The sequence below is a fragment of the Notolepis coatsorum genome, assembly GCF_963971535.1.
Source record: "Notolepis coatsorum genome assembly, chromosome: 5".
Taxonomy (NCBI): Eukaryota; Metazoa; Chordata; class Actinopteri; order Aulopiformes; family Paralepididae; genus Notolepis; species Notolepis coatsorum.
Window position 1 is genome coordinate 45937804 of NC_140169.1, and position 20081 is coordinate 45957884.

Sequence of the window (20081 nt, forward strand, 5' to 3'; positions counted from 1 at the left end):
GTCTGTCACTCACCTGCGGAGACACGCTGTGCTGTGGTTGGTCCTCCTCTCCTGTCTGTGTCACTCACCTGCGGGGACAAGCTGTGCTGTGGTTGGTCCTCCTCTCCTGTCTGTCACTCACCTGCGGAGACACGCTGTGCTGTGGTTGGTCCTCCTCTCCTGTCTGTCACTCACCTGCGGAGACACGCTGTGCTGTGGTTGGTCCTCCTCTCCTGTCTGTCACTCACCTGCGGAGACACGCTGTGCTGTGGTTGGTCCTCCTCTCCTGTCTGTCACTCACCTGCGGAGACACGCTGTGCTGTGGTTGGTCCTCCTCTCCTGTCTGTCACTCACCTGCGGAGACACGCTGTGCTGTGGTTGGTCCTCCTCTCCTGTCTGTCACTCACCTGCGGAGACACGCTGTGCTGTGGTTGGTCCTCCTCTCCTGTCTGTCACTCACCTGCGGAGACACGCTGTGCTGTGGTTGGTCCTCCTCTCCTGTCTGTCACCTCACCTGCGGAGACACGCTGTGCTGTGGTTGGTCCTCCTCTCCTGTCTGTCACTCACCTGCAGAGACACGCTGTGCTGTGGTTGGTCCTCCTCTCCTGTCTGTCACTCACCTGCGGAGACACGCTGTGCTGTGGGCATGTGTTGTTTACTATAGACCAGGGATCGGCAATAGGCGGCCCGCGGGCCGACATTGGCCCACCAGCAATCATTTCTGGCCCGTCAGATTATTTTGAGAATATGATATTTATTTTACGCGCGGGAAATATTCACTCGGGACGCCAGGGTGTCTTTTATTGTGAAGCTGTATCTATCTACCGGTAGTCATCAAAAGCATGTCTGTCACTATAGCCAATTGAAATGCTAGAAATGGTCACGTGGACTGGGAGAACCAATGGAATAGTCCCACCGGGCCGCATGTATATTTCCCTAACGCACTTTCACTTCCGCGTTCGAGATGCGAGCGAGTAACAAAATGTGTTAAAAAAACAAAACAAACATCTTTGGATAGCTTCTTTGCAACGGGGAAATATAACGCTTCTTTTAATAAACAGGAGCCATACTTAAAATATGGGTTTATCGCAACAGGTCAGTGATTCTTGCGTGCCGAGCCGACGTCCTCTCTGCATAATATGTGGCGATAACAACAACAACAACAACGAGGAAATGATGACAACTGTGTTCAAGTTGGCAGATAAAGTAGCTGCATTCAACGCCAATCTGGAATTGGAGGGCGGCGAGTGGATATGTGACATGTTTCAAACATTAGCAGGGATTTTGGAGGACTTAACAACAAACAAGGTATTGTGAGTCGTGTTTTCATGCATTCTGTCTTCTGATCTGTTCATCACGCGCCACGGTGATCTGCAAGAGCTGATCTGCTGTTCATGAATGAATGAATGAATGAAAACTTTATTTAACAGATTGCAGAATGGGTACAATACAGTACGGCGCAATACACACAATTGTTAAGGGGATGCAGACCAGAGAATTTTTTTTGTCTTTTTTCACTATATTAAATTAGCCATTGTTTTTGATCCTGGCCCGCCAAGCAATGGCTTGGGGAAAATCTGGCCCGTGGCCAAACCTAATTGCCGACCCCTGGTCTAGACTGTCATGGCAGCGCCCACTACTCGCGCTTTACACATGGATATTCTCACTATTTCTCTTTTGTCGAGCACAAAGAAAAGAACGTTTTAGTTAAATGTCATTTGTGTTTTGGCTCAAAGATCCTATCTACTGCCCATGCTTCAACGAAGCTAGTAGCTGAGTCTAACGTTAACAGGACTCATCCGAAGCCACTCGCTCTCTGGGATCTAGTTAGCATCACCAGGCGGCACACGGCTAATGGGACGGAACACCTTTTTCCAACTACTTGGAGAGAGAAATGAGATAAAGAAAATGTTTGAGGGGCTGGACTAACGTTACATCTCGACCACCGCAGACTTTGGTGAGTTCAGTGATGTGAATGCAAATGAATGGAAACTGTCAAGTTGATCAACAGATTTTGACTGTAACAATCTCACCAATACTAATCAAACGATATAAATATAGTCCTTTCATGCACAATTGATATCCTAACTATTCTAATGTTCCAATGCACGATTGATATCTTAAACAACGTTGCAAGACGGTTATAATGAAACAGTGGCTCCTAGTGGCTCCTAGTGGTTCCTGCTGCCTGCATTTCATTGTATACTTGTATGCCGTGACAAATAAAACTCTTGACTTGACTTGGCTGCTGCTGGTGTTCAGCTGTGTCTACATTCAACCACCAAACACATTCCATTCCAAATACAGCGACCGACGCACGCCGTGTTCCGTCACCCACAGAAATAGCCCCAGCCGCGGTGCGGGCCCTGAGGGGGTAGGGTCTTGTTACCCCCCGAGGAGAGTCTGTTATAATAATGTTGTTTATAATACTCAGTAATAATGTTGTTTATAATACTCAGTTATAATGTTTATAATACTCAGTTATAATGTTGTTTATAATACTCAGTTATAATGTTGTTTATAATACTCAGTTATAATGTTGTTTATAATACTCAGTTATAATGTTTATAATACTCAGTTATAATGTTGTTTATAATACTCAGTTATAATGTTGTTTATAATACTCAGTTATAATGTTTATAATACTCAGTTATAATGTTGTTTATAATACTCAGTTATAATGTTTATAATACTCAGTTATAATGTTTATAATACTCAGTAATAATGTTGTTTATAATACTCAGTAATAATGTTGTTTATAATACTCAGTTATAATGTTGTTTATAATACTCAGTTATAATGTTTATAATACTCAGTTATAATGTTGTTTATAATACTCAGTTATAATGTTTATAATACTCAGTTATAATGTTTATAATACTCAGTTATAATGTTTATAATACTCAGTTATAATGTTTATAATACTCAGTAATAATGTTGTTTATAATACTCAGTTATAATGTTTATAATACTCAGTTATAATGTTTATAATACTCAGTAATAATGTTGTTTATAATACTCAGTAATAATGTTGTTTATAATACTCAGTTATAATGTTGTTTATAATACTCAGTTATAATGTTTATAATACTCAGTTATAATGTTTATAATACTCAGTAATAATGTTGTTTATAATACTCAGTAATAATGTTGTTTATAATACTCAGTTATAATCTTGTTTATAATACTCAGTTATAATGTTGTTTATAATACTCAGTTATAATGTTTATAATACTCAGTTATAATGTTTATAATACTCAGTAATAATGTTGTTTATAATACTCAGTTATAATGTTGTTTATAATACTCAGTAATAATGTTGTTTATAATACTCAGTTATAATGTTGTTTATAATACTCAGTAATAATGTTGTTTATAATACTCAGTTATAATGTTGTTTATAATACTCAGTTATAATGTTTATAATACTCAGTTATAATGTTTATAATACTCAGTAATAATGTTGTTTATAATACTCAGTTATAATGTTGTTTATAATACTCAGTTATAATGTTTATAATACTCAGTTATAATGTTGTTTATAATACTCAGTTATAATGTTTATAATACTAAGTAATAATGTTGTTTATAATACTCAGTTATAATGTTGTTTATAATACTCAGTAATAATGTTGTTTATAATACTCAGTTATAATGTTGTTTATAATACTCAGTTATAATGTTTATAATACTCAGTTATAATGTTTATAATACTCAGTTATAATGTTGTTTATAATACTCAGTTATAATGTTTATAATACTCAGTTATAATGTTTATAATACTCAGTAATAATGTTGTTTATAATACTCAGTTATAATGTTGTTTATAATACTCAGTTATAATGTTTATAATACTCAGTTATAATGTTGTTTATAATACTCAGTTATAATGTTTATAATACTCAGTTATAATGTTTATAATACTCAGTAATAATGTTGTTTATAATACTCAGTTATAATGTTGTTTATAATACTCAGTAATAATGTTGTTTATAATACTCAGTTATAATGTTGTTTATAATACTCAGTAATAATGTTGTTTATAATACTCAGTTATAATGTTGTTTATAATACTCAGTTATAATGTTTATAATACTCAGTTATAATGTTTATAATACTCAGTTATAATGTTGTTTATAATACTCAGTTATAATGTTGTTTATAATACTCAGTTATAATGTTTATAATACTCAGTTATAATGTTGTTTATAATACTCAGTTATAATGTTGTTTATAATACTCAGTTATAATGTTGTTTATAATACTCAGTTATAATTTTTATAATACTCAGTTATAATGTTGTTTATAATACTCAGTTATAATGTTTATAATACTCAGTAATAATGTTGTTTATAATACTCAGTTATAATGTTGTTTATAATACTCAGTAATAATGTTGTTTATAATACTCAGCTATAATGTTGTTTATAATACTCAGTTATAATGTTTATAATACTCAGTTATAATGTTTATAATACTCAGTTATAATGTTGTTTATAATACTCAGTTATAATGTTTATAATACTCAGTTATAATGTTTATAATACTCAGTAATAATGTTGTTTATAATACTCAGTTATAATGTTGTTTATAATACTCAGTTATAATGTTTATAATACTCAGTTATAATGTTGTTTATAATACTCAGTTATAATGTTTATAATACTCAGTTATAATGTTTATAATACTCAGTAATAATGTTGTTTATAATACTCAGTTATAATGTTGTTTATAATACTCAGTAATAATGTTGTTTATAATACTCAGTTATAATGTTGTTTATAATACTCAGTTATAATGTTTATAATACTCAGTTATAATGTTTATAATACTCAGTTATAATGTTGTTTATAATACTCAGTTATAATGTTTTTTATAATACTCAGTAATAATGTTTATAATACTCAGTTATAATGTTGTTTATAATACTCAGTTATAATGTTTATAATACTCAGTTATATTATCGTATAGCTTACGCTCTCTGCACTCTAGTGGAACCCTATCCCATATCAATCTAATACTGAATAATTTTCTCCACATGTACACACCCATCCGCCTGGCCACACCCACATCCGCTCCTCTACATAAGCGGGGTCGTGGCCATACTAACAGTTCCTTCCCTATTTTCACCACAGAAAAGTGACTGTATACACCACTTTAGTTTAGTGCCGAAATAGTTATTGGAAAGGAGTTACGTTTGGAGAAAAGGAGCTGCGTTGACATTATATCTTTGTTTTCTCTCTCACTATTTTTTGAGGAAATACAGCGATAATGTCTTCGCCACGGAGTGTCTAGAAGATGATGATCATTCTGACCTCCACCGGCGCTTCGTAGTAGGGGCTCGCGTCGCTGAGCAATCCCCGCCGACATTGCCTCCGGCTCTGCAGCTGGACACTTTGCTTGGGAGGCGATCGGCCGTGTGGGGGCTGACGGCCTCTCTGGGCGGGTGATGTTTTTTGCGTCGCAGGCACCAGGTGTGTCGGTTGTGGGGGGAACAACTACACAGCTTACGAAGGTCGGCTCCAGGCTAGAATCCTTTTCGCTGCCCCTTAGCGGCGTGGAGGGGGTTCTAGTTTGATGCCCCACGATAAACATTAGCTCCTCAAGTGAAGTTGTAGCTTTGTTTTCCTGGGGCCGTGATTCCGAATCTGCGGTTCAATTCCCCGGGTCTCTGGACAAACGGATACCCACTGTTGCCGTGCTGGCCCCGCTTTTCAAGATGAAAATCACCCGGCGCGAGGGAGGTGAGCTTGGTGTTCGTTATGATAATATCTCCATGCTCAAGTCGGCTATAAGCCCGCGTACAACGAGGGGCTTGTTGCCGACACCGCTGTGTCTGGTAAACACCGTTCTGAAGAGGGACGTGTGTTGCCTTTTTCCCTTTTTTCTTCGGATAAGAAGAGGAAAAGACAGCGGCTGTCTGAAGTGTTGGCCTGTATTGCTTTTCTCACGTTGTACAGTTTTCAGTAGTAGCCGCTTAGCTTGCTTCTGCGTGAGCTAGTGGCTAGCGATAGCCGGTTTGAGCTAACAGCCAGTTAGCTGTTAGCTACGACGTTAGCTGCCGGCTGCGCTCGGCTGGGAACGTTAGCTTGATGCTATCAGTTAGCCTAGAGTTAGCTGTTTAGCTTGTGCTACAACCATTGGCGTAGCCGTGAGAATAGCAGGCCCTGGCACTCTAACTACGATGTCATCTTTGGCAGGGGGGCGTCACGCCGGAGCTAGGCTCCGGCCATTGCTCCTTCTGGCCTAGCCAGCGAGAGGCCTTCGTCGATGTGGAGACCAACCTGTGTTGCGGCCTGTCGTCCTGCGTTCCTTGGTGCAGGTAAGATGTCCAATGGACATTACCCCACTCTTCCTTCCTTCCCCTCCCGAATGTTTTTGTTAATAACGATGTCTTTGTCTACAAAACATGTGTTACTTCACTACATTTGGAGATACGACTTGTGCTGTGTGAGAATTGTCTTGGTCGCTTTGTATACCTTGGGTTAGCGTTGGCCAAGGCTTGTGCCTTTCTCTCTACCTAGGAACAGCGTTGTTTTTTACGTGAGTAAAAATGAACTGGGTTTTTTGTTGTATGATGAGAAGTTGTGTGTCTTCCTGTAGCGTTTAGACAACGTGGCTGAGCCACCCTACAATGCTGTGCATAGTGGCATATGATCGAGGGCAGAGTCCCTCTCTTAGCTTGTTATTCTTTACTTGAGGGTAATGATGAAGATAACAAGTGGCAAGTTTTTTTCACACATAAGCAGAGCTGTGGGAAACCTGTTCAAACAAGGTTTTCGGCTGTGCTGGCGTGCATGATGTACAGCTTACTCTACACATTTGGCGTCGTATCAGGGGTAAGGTGGTGAGGGGTGGGTGAAATTATCCCCGGTTTGCAATATGATTTTGTTTACAAAATGTGTGTTGATTCACTATATTTTTGGGGATATGGTGTAAATCACTCAGCTTCTGCTGGGGTTGTGCTCTTGCTTAGAGCGAGGCAATTTCTCTGAAAATTGTTTGGTCGCTGTCATGTAGACTTAGCAAGGCCTGTGACCAGCACTTAATCGAGGACTTACAGTAGTGAGAGTGAACTTTTTGCCCTTTTTTTGTTGTGATGGAGGGTTGTGTGTATTGTATTCACGTTTAGGATCCACAACTGGGTTAGGTGTTGGCCTACAGAAGTTACATGTGTAGCTCTTGTACCAGGGCCCTTGGCCCCTCTCTTGGTCTGTGTTTTTTCTTACTTTAGGGTAAAGGTGTAAAAATTTCAGGTGGCAAGTTTGCACATGAGCCTGAAGCCATGTATAAAACCGGTTTTTGCATAGGCGAGGTTATCGTCTGTGGCTGGCTTGCAGAATGTGAAGCTGTTGCCCGTCCCTAACAGGTATAATGCACTTTCATGTACTGTAGCACGCTATGACTGGTGTCATGGCTCTGCTTTGTCGTTGCATCGTATCAGGGGTGAGGGGTCATGAGGGGTGGGCTGATAAGATCCTCCCCCCCCCCTTTACTGATTGGCCGGGAGGTCAGTTTTCTCTGTCGGCTGAGGGGCAGCGCGTCACAGGGAGGGGGAGGGGGGGGGGGGGTTCCCTGGTTCCACTCCCTGTTAGGATGGGTGGGTCACGGGATTTCCCCCCGGCCATGGGATACGTCACTGGGTGCGTTTCCTATTGGCCAGGAGACATCCGTGAGGTTACAGGCTCTGTGCTGCAGACCGCTTTCTTTGTCAAAGTTGGATGATGCGTTGCATTTGAAAACTGTTTGTTTTCTGCTCTGCTCTCTATTACAGTGTGTATTGGGCCGTTGGTCACTTGGCCCAATTATTATTGCATGTATCTTTTTCAATTGTACTCACGTGGAGGTCTCTCTGGGGGAACTTCTGTCTTCTCCTCTCATGTGAGGAGCAGAATTGACGGGGTTGCCCTCAGTCGCGTCATATAAGGCCCGTGTCTGTGTCTTATTGACTGGCTTCCTGCTGCTCGTCCCAGACAGCATGGAGGGAACGTTGTCTGGTGTTTCTTATTAGAATTCACCATTGATGTGTTTCGGGTTCTTGATGTGCATATAGCGCTGGCCCTGGGTGCTTCCTATGTGGAACCACGTTTTTGGCCCGGCGCGCCTTGGTTGCCCAATTCATAGAAACAGCGTTTTTTATGCGGGCGACTAGGAAGGAGATTTTTTATCTCTACCGAGCGCCAGTGCAAGACTCGATGACTCACGTGCATCTCCGGGGGGAGATGACGTAGTAGATCATTACATTGGCGGAGGGGTCTCAAGCCCATGAGGTGGGCCGCCAGGAGAAGCGCATTCACGTTCTGTCCATCTTGGTGGCGCCCTCTGTGATGTTTTTTTTTTTTAACAAGGTTTTTTTATTTGAAAATGTTTTGTTTTTACAGGCGGTCCCACATGGGCCAAAAGAAAATAAAAATAAAATAAGGCCCTCCCTCCCTCCCTCCCCCCACCCGTATACCAGACAAAATCATTCTACAATATCTTAGATCGTTTATTAATCATTGTTTTTTCCTTTTAGCTTTTAAATCACCCGACAGCAGTCACATATCTCTTGCATTCTGCAGATACAGAAGAAGAAAAGTAAGAACATAATAGAAAAAAATAAATAATAACAAGCTGAGAGACCAGGAAGGCCAGTCAGATCGCCTCTGTCACATTATCCGCTTCCATACCCTCAAAGAAAGTTAGGAAAGGATCCCAAATATTGTGGAATTTTTCGGTACAACCTCTGATAGTATACCTGATCTTCTCCAGTTTAATATGATACATGACCTCTCTCATCCAGTGGCCGTAGACAGGTGAACCTGGGTCCTTCCATTTGAACAGTATCAGCTTCCTGGCCAAAAGTGAACAGAAGGCCAGCATTCTAGATTCCCACCATCTAAAGTGGATGTCTGCTGGGGCCACTCCGAACAATGCAATATATGGTGATGGCTCCACTTCCTTTCCAAATATCTTAGAGAAGGTGTCAAAGATGGTCTGCCAGTAGGTGTGCAACTTTGGGCACGTCCAGAACATGTGGAGCAGAGTGGCTGGAGCCTGTCTGCAGCGGTCACATAGAGGGTCTATGTCGGGATATATCTTAGAGAGCCTGTCTTTAGACCAATGCAGTCGGTGTACAATTTTAAATTGGATAACCGCATGTTTAAGGCAAATGGAAGAGGAGAAAATCCCCTGTATTATCTTGTCCCATGTGACCTCTGTGTTGAACCAAGTCAGTCTCCCATCTGCCCCTGAGGAGGTCTAAAGGTGTCGAGTTGCTTCTATTAAGTAGTTCATAAATTCTGCTTATAGCCTGTTTCTGGATCAGTTTACAGTTCAAGATTGAGTCTAAAAGGGAGGCAGGAGGACACACTGGGTAGCAGTCCGAGTTCGAAGTTACGAAGGTCCGGAGTTGCAAGTATCTATAGAAGTGTGACCTAGGGATCTTGTATTTCTGTACTAGCTGTTCAAAGGAGGCAAAGTTGCCGTCTATATAGAGGTCAGACAGTGTAATCACTCCACTCCCAACCCAACTGTCGAAGGCCTTATCCATCGTTGATGGGACAAACATGTGATTTCTTGTGATCGGAGCAGCCAGTGATAGTTCCCTGAGGGAGAAGGTTCTTCTAAATTGGTTCCACACTTTTATCGAGTGGATGACAACTGGGTTCGAGGTAAAGCTAGATAGGGGCTGTGTGAACGGGAGCTTAGCACATAACAAGGCAGATAGGGAGGTGGATTTAACCGACGCTCCCTCCAGTATTGTCCACCAGGGGGCTGTGTCCTCCCCTTTTACCCAGTATAATAACGATCTTATGTTTGCTGCCCAGTAGTAGTAAATAAAGTTTGGAAGCGCCATCCCACCCATTACGCGGGGTCTCTGCAGCATAGATCTTTTGATCCGGGGCGGTTTTTTGTTCCAGATAAAGGAAGATATCTGGTTGTTTATCTTGGAGAAGAATGTCTTGGTCAGAAAGACTGGAAGACTCTGAAATACATATAGAAATTTCGGCAATACATTCATCTTTATTGTGTTGATTCTCCCACCCAGGGATAGCGACAGGGGGTCCCAATGTTCAATATATCTCGCCAGGTTAGACAGTAAAGGTTGATAGTTAGCCATATATAGGTCCTTATGTTCATGCGTGATCCATATCCCGAGGTACTTGAACTTTTTAGGGCTAATTTTAAACGGGAATGTGCTCAGAAGTATCCGATCCGCCGAGGTGCCGACGGGCATCAATTAGCTTTTTTGAATGTTGATTTTGTATCCGGATATTTTGCCGAAGTCCGCAAGTAGGGTCATCAACCGAGGAAGACTCGTTTGGGGTTGTGATATATACAACAACATGTCGTCCGCGTAAAGCGAGACTTTATGCTCCGAGCCCGCGCGCATGATCCCTTTGATATCGGTGTTCTGCCTCAGAGCCAGCGCAAGGGGCTCCATTGCGATCGCGAAAAGGAGTGGAGATAAAGGACATCCCTGTCTCGTACCCATATGGAGTTCAAAGTAGGTGGATAGATTGTTGTTGGTGCGAACGGCAGCCATCGGAGATGTATATAGAATTTTAATCCAAGCTATGAGTTTAGGGCCAAACCCAAACCTCTCCAGAGCGTGAAAAAGATAGTCCCACTCCACCCGATCAAACGCTTTTTCCGCATCAAGGGAGAGGACCACCTCAGGTGTTCCGGGTGGAGAGGGGCTATACAGGATATTTAGGAGGCGTCTGATATTAAAGAAAGAGTACAGATTATTGATGAAGCCTGTTTGGTCCGCGTGTATCACTTCCGTAACGGATTTAGTCGGAATTCGGTTTCCGGGTTGGCCTGATTGGCCGCGACGGCCACGTGACACGCCGTGGCACGCCCCGCGCGGCAGCGGCAGCAGCGTTGCCGCTGCGCCCTGCTGTGGCGACGCTCGCGGGAAGCAAGAATCAGTTGGTTTATGACGTTAATTAATAATAAACACTGTTAGGACTCTTAATAATAAACACTGTTAGGACTATCTGACTCTTAATAATAAACACTGTTAGGACTATCTGACTCTTACTAATAAACACTGTTAGGACTATCTGACTCTTAATAATAAACACTGTTAGGACTATCTGACTCTTAATAATAAATACTGTTAGGACTATCTGACTCTTAATAATAAACACTGTTAGGACTATCTGACTCTTACTAATAAACACTGTTAGGACTATCTGACTCTTAATAATAAACACTGTTATTTCATACTTATCTTGTCTAGCACAGTCTCTAACAGTAACAGTAAGAAGCATTTTGGATAAAAGTATTATGACAACAATGTATGCCTTTCAAATGTTAAATGATTAAATGATACACACTGAAATCTACGCTCTCTCATCCTGCTTTCCACAACGCGACAATATTGCGACAAAATCTGCGATAAACGCGACAAAATCAGGCCAACCCGGAAACCGAATTCCGACTAAATCCGTTGCGGAAGTGATACACGCGTTTGGTCCGGCGAGATAATTGAGGGGAGAACCCCCTCCAGACGACGGGCCAGAACCTTAGCGAGAACCTTGACATCGGCGTTAAGGAGGGAAATTGGACGGAACGAGCCGCATTCCAGTGGGTTCTTGTCTTTCTTAAGGATTAAGGAGATAACCGCTTGGCGCATGGTCGGAGGAAGAGAATTTGTTGAGAATGATTCATCAAATACGGCTAGCAGCAGTGGGAACAGCTGGGTTGAGAATTTTTTGTAGAAGTCTAGGGTAGCCGTCTGGCCCCGGGGACTTGCCACTCTGCATAGATCTAATCGCTGACGTAATCTCTGCAACCGTCAGTTCCTCTTCCAGATCTGCGGCCCTCTCTGGGTCGACTGTCGGGACGCGGAGGGTCCTATAGAAATCGTCTAGCGTGGAGGGCCCCACTTGCGAGTCCGAGGTGTATATCGATTGGTAGAAAGTTTTAAAGCTTTTATTAATTTTAAGGTTGTCAGTGGCTTTTGAGCCCCGCTCGTTGATAGTGGGGATGGACTGGTTGGCAGTTCTCTGTCGCAGCTAATGGGCAAGTATCCGTCCGGCCTTCTCCCCATGTTCATAGTACCCCTGTCGCGTTTTAGTAATAAGGTACTCAGCCTGTCGCAGCGACATACGTTTTTTCAACGTGTCGGTTGATGGCGAGTGGCTATGTAGTCTATCTAGCTCCAAAATCTCATCCGTCAGTTGCTTAACACATTGACGACCAGCATGTAGCGCCGATTTATAGGCCAGAGGACAGAGGTTTGTTTACAAAAAAACAAGGTGCCCAAAATACCCTTCAGAAACTAATCCACACATAATGTGCTTGTGTTGTGTGGATTAGTGCAATGTGCAATGTGCTATGTAACCAGCCGCTCAGGCCCCCGTCGAGCCCCTTAGGTAAAAGAAAATAATAAAGAGAAATAAAAGAAAAGTAAGAGTAAAAGTTTTTACTCAGATCTTGGCATTATATAAGGTCTTCAGCTGCCCAGTGGGATACACCCAACCAGGTAAGGTAATATAGGTGGCAACGGTAAACGGTAAGCATAACAATAATATGTTAACATTAACAACCTCACATCAAGCAGGCCCCGAAATTTGGCAGAACACCTTACTCCCGAGCAAGGGCAACCAATATGCCCCGTTAAACACAAAAAAGGGTGCCTGATTGGGCGATATAGAATAAATTGGAAGAGGCGTGTGAGTGTGCGTGTGTCCATGTGTCAACAAATGGGTGTGTACCTGTGTGTTCGTGCAGTTGTGTGCACGTGAAACTTTGTGTGTGTGTGTATGGATGTATCGGACACAGCCAGGGTGTAAGCCTATGGGTGTGTAGGAGTGAGTGTGTGGGTCCATGCCCCCGTGTCTGTATAATGTGTAAATGTGTATGTGTGTCTACATGTGTGTCTGTGCATGCGCGTAGTGCGCGCCCACGTGTGTGTGGTACGTCTAGAATCTCTAGATAGTGCATCCATTAGGTGTGTGAGCATGTGCGTCATCGTAGGTGTGAGCATGTGTGTACATATTTATATGTCTATGTGTATACACACATTGTCCTATTGGGGCCAAAATTATACACTGTTCACATCACCTGTACATCATAAGTAGAGGGCAATGAATTTGCTGGAGATTGGTGAGTCACTTAGCTTGATATATGGTGTCCAGTGGCGTCCTCAATGCTAGGCAGATGATGCTACACATAGATGATCACACAGTAGACATTACAGTAGCCTCTATACATATATTGTCCTGTTGAAGTTAATATGATACATTGTTCACATCACCTGCATATCATAAGCAGCACGTACACACCGATACATCTCTCTTTCTATGTGATCTCACCCGCTGCTGCGTGTACAATGTTCTTTCTGACGGAGCTCATTGCTTCACCTGCATCGATGAACTCCCCCGTGCGTGATGCGAAGTCGGGCTGGAAAAATAATGCCGTACCGGGTGCCTTCACGACCGCGTAGTAGCTTCCTCACCTCCGTAAACGCAGCCCTGGCCTTCGCGACGCCCGTGGCATAGTCGGGGAAGATTGCAATAGACATTCCGTTGACCTGTAATGGAGCCTGAGCGCGCGCCCGGCTCAACACCTCGACACAGTCCTGGTAGTAGTGGAGTTTAGCCACGATAGCACGAGGCTTCCCGTCTGTCCTCTTCGGCCCCAGTGTTCTGTGCGAGCGGTCTACCAGCACTTCATTATCCATTTGTAGCACGTCTTTCAGTAGCTTTGAGACCGACTCAGTGGAACTCGAGCCATCCGTCTCAGCCACTCCGAGTATCCTTACATTACACCTCCTCATTCTTCCTTCCATGTCATCACACTTTCCCCTGAGACCGGCCACCTCCGTCTTTAAGTCTTCGTCTGTGGTTTGTAGCGTTACCACCTCGTCCGACCACCTCGAGAGACCACCCTCCACGTCTTTAACTGTAGCCTCCATTTTGTTCATGTCCACACGCAGTGTCGCTACACAGCTTCGCATTTCCTCATTCATCACTTTCAAATCATTTCTGATAAGGTCGAACTCTTTGGAAAGTGCACCTTTTAATTCCGATTGTATTATCTCTGCGAGTTCCGATTTCAGCGCGAGGAGAATCTCCGCCTTTAAGGCTGTGGTATCCACGCCGGACATCTTTGACGGTGTGGATGGTGGTGGCCCAGAAATGGAAGTCGAGGCTTTTTCAGGCCTACTTGTAGTCGGGACGTATCCGTATTTGCGTAGGTTTGATGCCATCTGTCCGTGTAAAAAATGACCATCGGTTTGAACAAATGTACCCTGAGTAAGATTCACTAAGTTTTGTAAATCCGTAAGCTTATTAAATTAAGATAAAATAAAAATAAGTAGAGGCTCGACGGGAGCTAGAACAAACAGCGTGTTACTCCATTGCTTGCCTAGCCACGCCCCTACCTACCCCCCTCTTAGGACTGGGGATGGCGGCGTGACTAGGACGCAGGACTGGTTCTGGTCACGCCGGACCAAGTCAGTTAACCCAGTTAACAGCAGATCTGCTGTTCTGGTACCCCGAAGGACTTTGTGCTTTTCCGGGGGGGAAAATGCCGGGTCGGTCCGGGCGTCGAAGGGATTGATGTTGTGGATATGTGTGTCATGTGTATGGCACTACAGCTTGCCCATAACAGTGACGTGCTTGGTCCATACTGTGTTGTACCTTGCGCTGTGTTAGGGGGCCTGGTCCTTCTCCATTGTTTCACTCCTCCCTCCCCCTGCTGGGCAGGGATGGGAGGGGGCTGTCGAGGTGGTTGCTGTCAACCCCTCTAGGCATCCCTGTGTAGGTCCCGGTCCGCCAGGCCCAGGTCCGCACTCGTTCCCGTCGACCTGTTGGCCTGGGTTAACCCTTTGAAAACTGAAACACTTTGTTTCTAGGTTTTTCTTGGTGGGTTAAGGGAACAACCGCCTCCTGTTAAACTAAACATAGGGAGGTGGTTGGTTCTCCGGTGTGTTGGTAGCAGAGTCGACTCTCGAGTTGAGGCCGGACTTGACCCCGTCTGCCCGAGTGTGTGCCCCCGCATTTTTCATGACGTCTGCCAATTGTGTCGGCCTCTCCTTTGAACCTCGACCCCGCTGGAGGGGTCAGGTTTGTTGAGGTCATGACATGGTGCACACACTGCACAGCATACCGAACACCCCTTCCGCCGGGTACTGTTCTTACAGTAGACCCTTTAGGCGCCTGTCTAGTCCGCAGTGCTCCAGGCACAGATCGAGTTCTGGCCTGTTGCCTGGATTGAGGGATCAACCCCCTTGGGGGTTGTCTTCCCGGCGCGCCGTCTGGCCCCACAGTATTGTGGGGGGGTAGCCTCTTGGGGCTTACGGCCATGCCAACCTGGTCACGCCCGATCTCGTCAGATCTCGGAAACTAAGCAGGTTCGGCCCTGGTAGTTCTTGGATGGGGGACACCCTGGGAATACCAGGTGCAGTAAGCTAGAGTGCTTCAGGGCGGCGTGCCAAAGGGGGGGAAGGGCCTGCTCTTGATTTGGGCCCTGTCCGATATGCTGGCGATGTGGGGGGTGGTGTCATCAGTGACCGCCTGGTGGGGTCCCGATGCTACGGCATCGTTGACCTCACCGGGCCCCCTTTTTCGGGGGGTCCTGGCCCTCAGGCTGTTCCTGGGGCTAGGTCCTACTCCGCGCTCCGCTGCTACGGCCTTGGGTTATTGACCTTTGACCCTGTGATGTTGGGGGCTGTAACAGGGGTTTCTTCTTCCCGTTCGTTCCCTAGTGGCATGTGGGATGCGCGCCTGAGTGGTCGCGGGTCCTTCTGTGAAGGTAAGTCCCACGATCTGCTCACCCTGTGCGCTGAGGTGCTAAACCCTCTTCGCACGGTCGGATCCGATTCCCTCCCGTCCCCCTCTAGGGGGGTCCGGGGGCTCGGGTCCTCCCTGGTTCTGATGGTTGTGGGGGGCCTCAGCGGGTACATTTGTCGAGCTTCCACTCTGCTCAGCTCCTGTGTTCCACTAGAGTGCAGAGCGTAAGCTATACGATAATATAACATACGGTTATCCTATAACCATAGTTCTATGAGTATAGCGAGCGCTCTGCACTGACTCACTGAGGACCCCGTGGTCTTCGCCTTCGGTGGTGAAAGACTTGGGAAGGAGCTGTTAGTATGGCCACGACCCCCGCTTATGTAGAGGAGCAGATGTGGGTGTGGCCAGGCGGATGGGTGTGTACATGTGGAGAAAATTATTCAGTATTAGATTGATAAGGGATAGGGTTCCACTAGAGTGCAGAGCGCTCGCTATACTGATATAACTATGGTTATAGGATAACCGTATGTTATAATGTTGTTTATAATACTCAGCATTGAAGAGTTACCGTGAAACTAGAAGCTTTTTTAACCTGCTCTGACTGAGTGACTGTGTGTGTGTGTGTCTGTGTCTGTGTGTGTCTGTGTCTGTGTGTCTGTGTCTGTGTGTGTGTGTGTGTCTGTCTGTGTGTCTGTGTCTGTGTGTGTGTGTGTGTGTGTCTCCACAGTTGAGGCAGCCCCCGGTGAAGAGGCTCCGTCTACGAGGAGACTGGTCTGACACCGGCCCCCGCGCTCGCCCAGAGAGCGAGAGAGAGAGAGACGGTAAGACACTGTAGCTCGCCCAGAGAGAGAGAGAGAGAGAGACGGTAAGACACTGCAACGTTTTTGGCATTTCTGAAGAATCTTCTCCGCCGAGATATGGCGGCCTAGACCGTGCCGCGTCACACATAACTCTCACTCTCTGTTTCTCTCTCTAGTGTGTAATAGTGTGCTAGTGTAATATGAATCATGTGGGGAGATCTGCTTCCATTGCCCCACCCCCTACACTTAAGCCCCGCCCAACATGTAGGTAGGCTACATATGTGCGCTCTACTGAGCTCACCTTTCTAGTTTAGATTATGAAATGTGTACTATTTCTAGAGAGAGAGCGAGGGGGAGAGAGAGAGAGACACTGTTCATCCTTAGTATCTGCTGTATTGTATATTGTGTAGAGAGAAATGGAATAACGTGCACTTAGAATGCTGCTGATTCAAGGAGCGCCCCTGCATTTGCATTCCCTGTTCAGGCCTGACTTCTCAGAGGAACTGTTGGCAGGGCGTGACGTGATATAACGTGACATGGGGGGCGATATGGCCTAAAAATAAAATATCAGATTTTTTCACACCACATCCGATTTACGATTTTAATCGATTTTTTTCTCTTAACACTTTGAGTGCCAGCAGGGGGCGCACGATTTATCGCTTGAATGCCAGCCTTTTTAGACAGATTTTCCGATATTTCATGATTTTTCACGGCGCTATTTCTATATTATGGCTATGTGTCTAATACGCTCGTCGCTTATCAATGACTTGCTTGCAGTCAACATGTACGAAACGGATTGTTTTTTCATCGGTACATTTCCGTTTTATACCATTTTGAAAAACACTCGTTTTTGAAAATTTCCAGAAAATAAAAAAGATTCTGTGATAAACACCCTTTAGTAGAATACACAAAACACGTTGTAATTTTTCGGCCTATTTATGAATAGTTTTCAAATAAACGCTAGATTATCGATAGTATATGTGTACTTATGCACGCTAGAGAAGCGGGCTGAAAAATCGATTATCTATTTCCTGGTCAACACACACACACACACATACACATATAGGGGACACGTTGAGATATATGTGAAAAAAACTCTGATTACCCCAAGACTGGTAAAATAGATTCCTTACCTCACATCAGATGTTCTGCAAAAAGATTATTCCAATTCCTGATCACCATTCCAAATATCGATCGCGTTTATTGATCCAACGTTAGGTACTCGAAACACATATTCCACGAGTGTCTACAATGAATGGGATCGGCTCGGGTTACATGCCTGATAAGTAAAATGTGGATTCCGGAGTTTTCTTTTCTCATCCATTTCCATTCTCCACTTGCACAACCTGAAAGTAGGCACTTCGGCTGACTTCCGGTTGCGAATGGTACTTCCTGTCCCATCCAAATACATTGTTTTTAGCTACTTTTCTCCCGTTATTTAAACAACTTTGTCGTCACAGAGAGGCAATGAAACGTTTGTATTATTATAGTATAGAATGTATTTAATAAGCAAACGTTTGTCAGCAGGGTTTTTGGGCTGTATTTCATGTAAAAACGTTTACTGTTAGTTTACTTGCTCACGCTAATTAAGGCTAATGCTGGCTAACAGAAGCTAGCGCAAGAAACGACGCCGCAAAGTATTGTTTATAGTGCATTTCTTGCCACCTTATAGCATTTGTACATTTGTATGACAGTCTATAATGCTCCCGTGAGGTTTTTCCGGACGTTTTGGTAATGATTTTCACTATAAAATCATATTTCTAAATGACAGGAAGTTGATGAAAACTGGCCGGAATAGCTTTGAGCTAACGATCTTTGCCGATGCATTCCATTCTAAACGTAACGTTAGTTGTTCAAAACATTACCTGTCTATATAATTTGTTCCTCAACATTAGCTTCTAACTGTAGCAGGCTGCAGCTTGCTGGCTAACGTTAGCTTCTAACTGTAGCAGGCTGCAGCTTGCTGGCTAATGTTAGCTTCTAACTGTAGCAGGCTGCAGCTTGCTGGCTAACGTTAGCTTCTAACTGTAGCAGGCTGCAGCTTGCTGGCTACCGTTAGCTTCTAACTGTAGCAGGCTGCAGTTAGTTTACAAAACATTACCTGTCTATATAACGTTGAGGAACAAATTATATAGACAGGTAATGTTTTGAACAACTAACGTTACGTTTAGAATGGAATGCATCGGCAAAGATCGTTAGCTCAAAGCTATTCCGGCCAGTTTTCATCAACTTCCTGTCATTTAGAAATATGATTTTATAGTGAAAATCATTACCAAAACGTCCGGAAAAACCTCACGGGAGCATTATAGACTGTCATACAAATGTACAAATGCTATAAGGTGGCAAGAAATGCACTATAAACAATACTTTGCGGCGTCGTTTCTTGCGCTAGCTTCTGTTAGCCAGCATTAGCCTTAATTAGCGTGAGCAAGTAAACTAACAGTAAACGTTTTTACATGAAATACAGCCCAAAAACCCTGCTGACAAACGTTTGCTTATTAAATACATTCTATACTATAATAATACAAACGTTTCATTGCCTCTCTGTGACGACAAAGTTGTTTAAATAACGGGAGAAAAGTAGCTAAAAACAATGTATTTGGATGGGACAGGAAGTACCATTCGCAACCGGAAGTCAGCCGGAAGTGCCTACTTTCAGGTTGTGCAAGTGGAGAATTGAGTCCAATCCAATGGATGCATTACCATCCGGGAGACGATAGGGGGCGGTATTTTCCCTGTTCGAGCTCAGAGCCAGTCCCAATGGTAACGTGAGGCTAGATTGATGAAAAATATATGGATATCGCTAATGAAAGCAATAATGATTAAAAAACTAGACTTCTCGTCATTGGACTCAACGCATGGCATGAAATAACGACATTTCTCGTGGCTGGCACTCAAAGTGTTAAAAACTAGAAACGCCAAGGAAATCATTCAAATAAGCTTTGTTTTTATTTGACACAAAAATGATCAAACCAAGATGAATTTCCCTATTGGGATTGAAGTGCAAACCTAACTTTCACCAATCTTCACTTAAACAAATAAAAAATTATATATATATATATATATATATATATATATATATATATATATATACAGGGTTAGAAATTAACATTTTTTTTCAAGGGCTTTTTTTGCCCCCCTTAATTGATTTTCTGGGGCTTTTTTTGTATTTCGGGGGCACAACATTTTTATAATGAAAATTAACATAAAGATTATAAAACATTGTTGACACTTTTTTTTACAGTCTTCGTCCCTATGTTTGATAACGTAATGTTAATGTCTCCATATATAGGGCTCTACGCTAACCTTTTTCCCAAGGAGCACATGTGCTCCTAAATAAAATGTTAATAAATAAAATCTAAATACAAATTTAGGAGCACACAGAAATTTAGGAGCAGACTGACAATTGTTCAAGTAACACACACACACACACACACACGATGTGTGACATGGCTTGGTTTCATGTTTTGAGGTACCTTCAATTATCTGTAAATAATACATACATACTCTATCTAAATAGATTAAATATGATTGTCCCTGAGGGCAAGTTGTGTTGTTGTCAGATCGA

The 20081-nt window shown here is 43.4% G+C and overlaps 1 protein-coding gene across 1 annotated transcript in view; it reads left to right on the forward strand.

The window, feature by feature from the left end:
• LOC311228654 (DDB1- and CUL4-associated factor 6-like) overlaps positions 1–20081 on the forward strand; it is a 194811-nt gene that overhangs the window by 76405 nt on the left and 98325 nt on the right. Inside the window, exon 6 of the mRNA XM_084314584.1 lies at positions 16441–16534. Coding sequence (XP_084170710.1) covers positions 16441–16534 — 94 coding nt within the window. The remainder of the gene's footprint in view (positions 1–16440; positions 16535–20081) is intronic.